The following is a 2,035-nucleotide window of genomic DNA, read 5'->3' on the forward strand; positions in this document are numbered from 1 at the left end:
TGTGTGTGTGTGTGTATATGTATATGTATATATATATTATACACAAACAGAAAAAACTAACCCCATTTAAAGGGTTAGTTCACCCATAAATAAAATTATCGTTTACTCGCACTCATGTTTTTTCAAACCATAAAACATTTGTTCCTCTTCAAAACACAAAAGAAAAACATATAAAAAAATTAAACCTGAGAGATTTCTATTCTTTCTTTTGAAAATTCATGCTGCCAAAACTTTGAAGTTTCAGAAAGTTCATAAATGCATTGTAAAAGTAAACCATTGGTTTAATAAAAGTCTTCTAAAGAGACATGATCACTTTATATGATGAGTAGATTTAATTTAGCCTTTTATTCACGTATAAACATTGATCAACACTAGTGCTGTCAAACGATTAATCGCGATTAATTGCATCCGAAATAAACATTTTTGTTTACATAATATATGTATTTGAACTGTGTATATTTATTAAGTAAAAAACACACATACAGTAAATATTTACATGTGTATATATACATTAATATATTTATATTCTTATATTTTATATTATATATAAATATATTTTAAAAAAATAATTCTTAAATAAATACATGCATGTGTGTGTATTTATAGTGTATTTATATATGCATAATAAATATACACAGTACACGCATTTATGTAAACAAAAACTTTTATTTTGGATGCGATTAATCGTTTCACAGCACTATAACTATAAACACTATATGTGTTTGTCAACACATCAAACATGGTAAACGGGAGTTTTGACATGCTTGCGTGACACTCATGAACAAAATTGTGTTTGTGCTATAACAAAAATGTGCTAAAAAACAGAACAAATAAGGGCTAAATATCTGTATACATGCATATAAATAATAATAAAAAAAATCAATCCTGCATGGCTTCCTTTCTTGCATGAAACACAAAAGAAGATATCTAAAAGAATACAAAAGCTGCCCTTTTTCATTCAATCAGTGGAAGTGAATGAAGAGTATGACTTTATTGTGTTGAACAAAACCGCTTGGACTTTGTACTATAGTAAATAGCTTCCGTGAGAGAAAGACAGGCATACAAGACCTGAGGTTGAGTACCACCGATCTCAGAATTGTAATATTTTGTGTGAACTGTCTTTCTTAAGTCCATGACAGGTAGAAAGTGGTGATGTAGTATAGTTTGGCATCGTGCATGACAGTTGTTTATGTCGGTCCTCAGGCACCGCTGCTTGTCCGAATGGCAGCTTCCATTGCACCAATGCTGGTTACAGGCCCATGTTTATCCCATCCTCCCGTATTAATGATGGCATCTGTGGTAAGATGACTCTGCATTTGGACATTTCTCCTCAGCAGTGTACAATAAATGGAGTGGTATTGCATTTGAAATCTTTCCTCTCCACAGACTGCTGCGATACTACTGATGAGTACAACAGCGGAGCCAAATGTGAAAATACCTGCAAGTGAGTTCTGATCCAAATGGAATTGCTTTCAAGGGAAAAGCACATTAACAGCCATTTACACATGCATACATGTGCACCAGACAGATGTCTTTGGTCATTGTGCTGCATCTCAATATTGTACTGAGTTCAAATAAATGTCAGTTTTAATCATCTTGACTGTGTAAATTAGCAATCTATGGAAGTTATGATCCTAAATAACACACTTTCTAGCTGTTTAAATGTGATATTTTTTTAACTGTAGAAATGTTACATAACATAAATAAATACAATACACATTTGTTTTTGAGAACAAAAATCTGTACGAAAATAGAACAGTTTATTTTATATTTCATTGTTTTACTTTCCATTGTTACTTCTGATGCAAAGGCTATAAACACATTGAAATATGAGAGATTTGTTTGGTTCTTAGGGAACTAGGATTTAAAGAGCGGGACGTTTTGCAGAAGATGGCTGAGATCACCAAAGAGGGCTTTCTCCTGAAACAGCAGCTCATTGAGGAAGCCAAGAAAGCACGAGAAGAAAAGCAGGTAAGATTTGCTTTGTATAAACCCACACATCAGTCCGAGATGTCAAAATGCTTTGGTACAGTTG

The 2,035-nt window shown here is 32.7% G+C and overlaps 1 protein-coding gene across 1 annotated transcript in view; it reads left to right on the forward strand.

The window, feature by feature from the left end:
• LOC107576775 (glucosidase 2 subunit beta-like) overlaps positions 1-2,026 on the forward strand; it is a gene marked incomplete at its 3' end in the record, with an annotated part of 6,008 nt that extends 3,982 nt beyond the window's left edge. Inside the window, exons 4-6 of the mRNA XM_016262907.1 lie at positions 1,204-1,299; positions 1,387-1,444; positions 1,854-2,026. Coding sequence (XP_016118393.1) covers positions 1,204-1,299; positions 1,387-1,444; positions 1,854-2,026 — 327 coding nt within the window. The remainder of the gene's footprint in view (positions 1-1,203; positions 1,300-1,386; positions 1,445-1,853) is intronic.
• Between the last annotated feature and the right edge of the window lie 9 nt (positions 2,027-2,035).

Source organism: Sinocyclocheilus grahami, unplaced genomic scaffold, assembly GCF_001515645.1.
Source record: "Sinocyclocheilus grahami isolate Dianchi unplaced genomic scaffold, SAMN03320097.WGS_v1.1 scaffold4319.1, whole genome shotgun sequence".
Classification (NCBI taxonomy): Eukaryota; Metazoa; Chordata; class Actinopteri; order Cypriniformes; family Cyprinidae; genus Sinocyclocheilus; species Sinocyclocheilus grahami.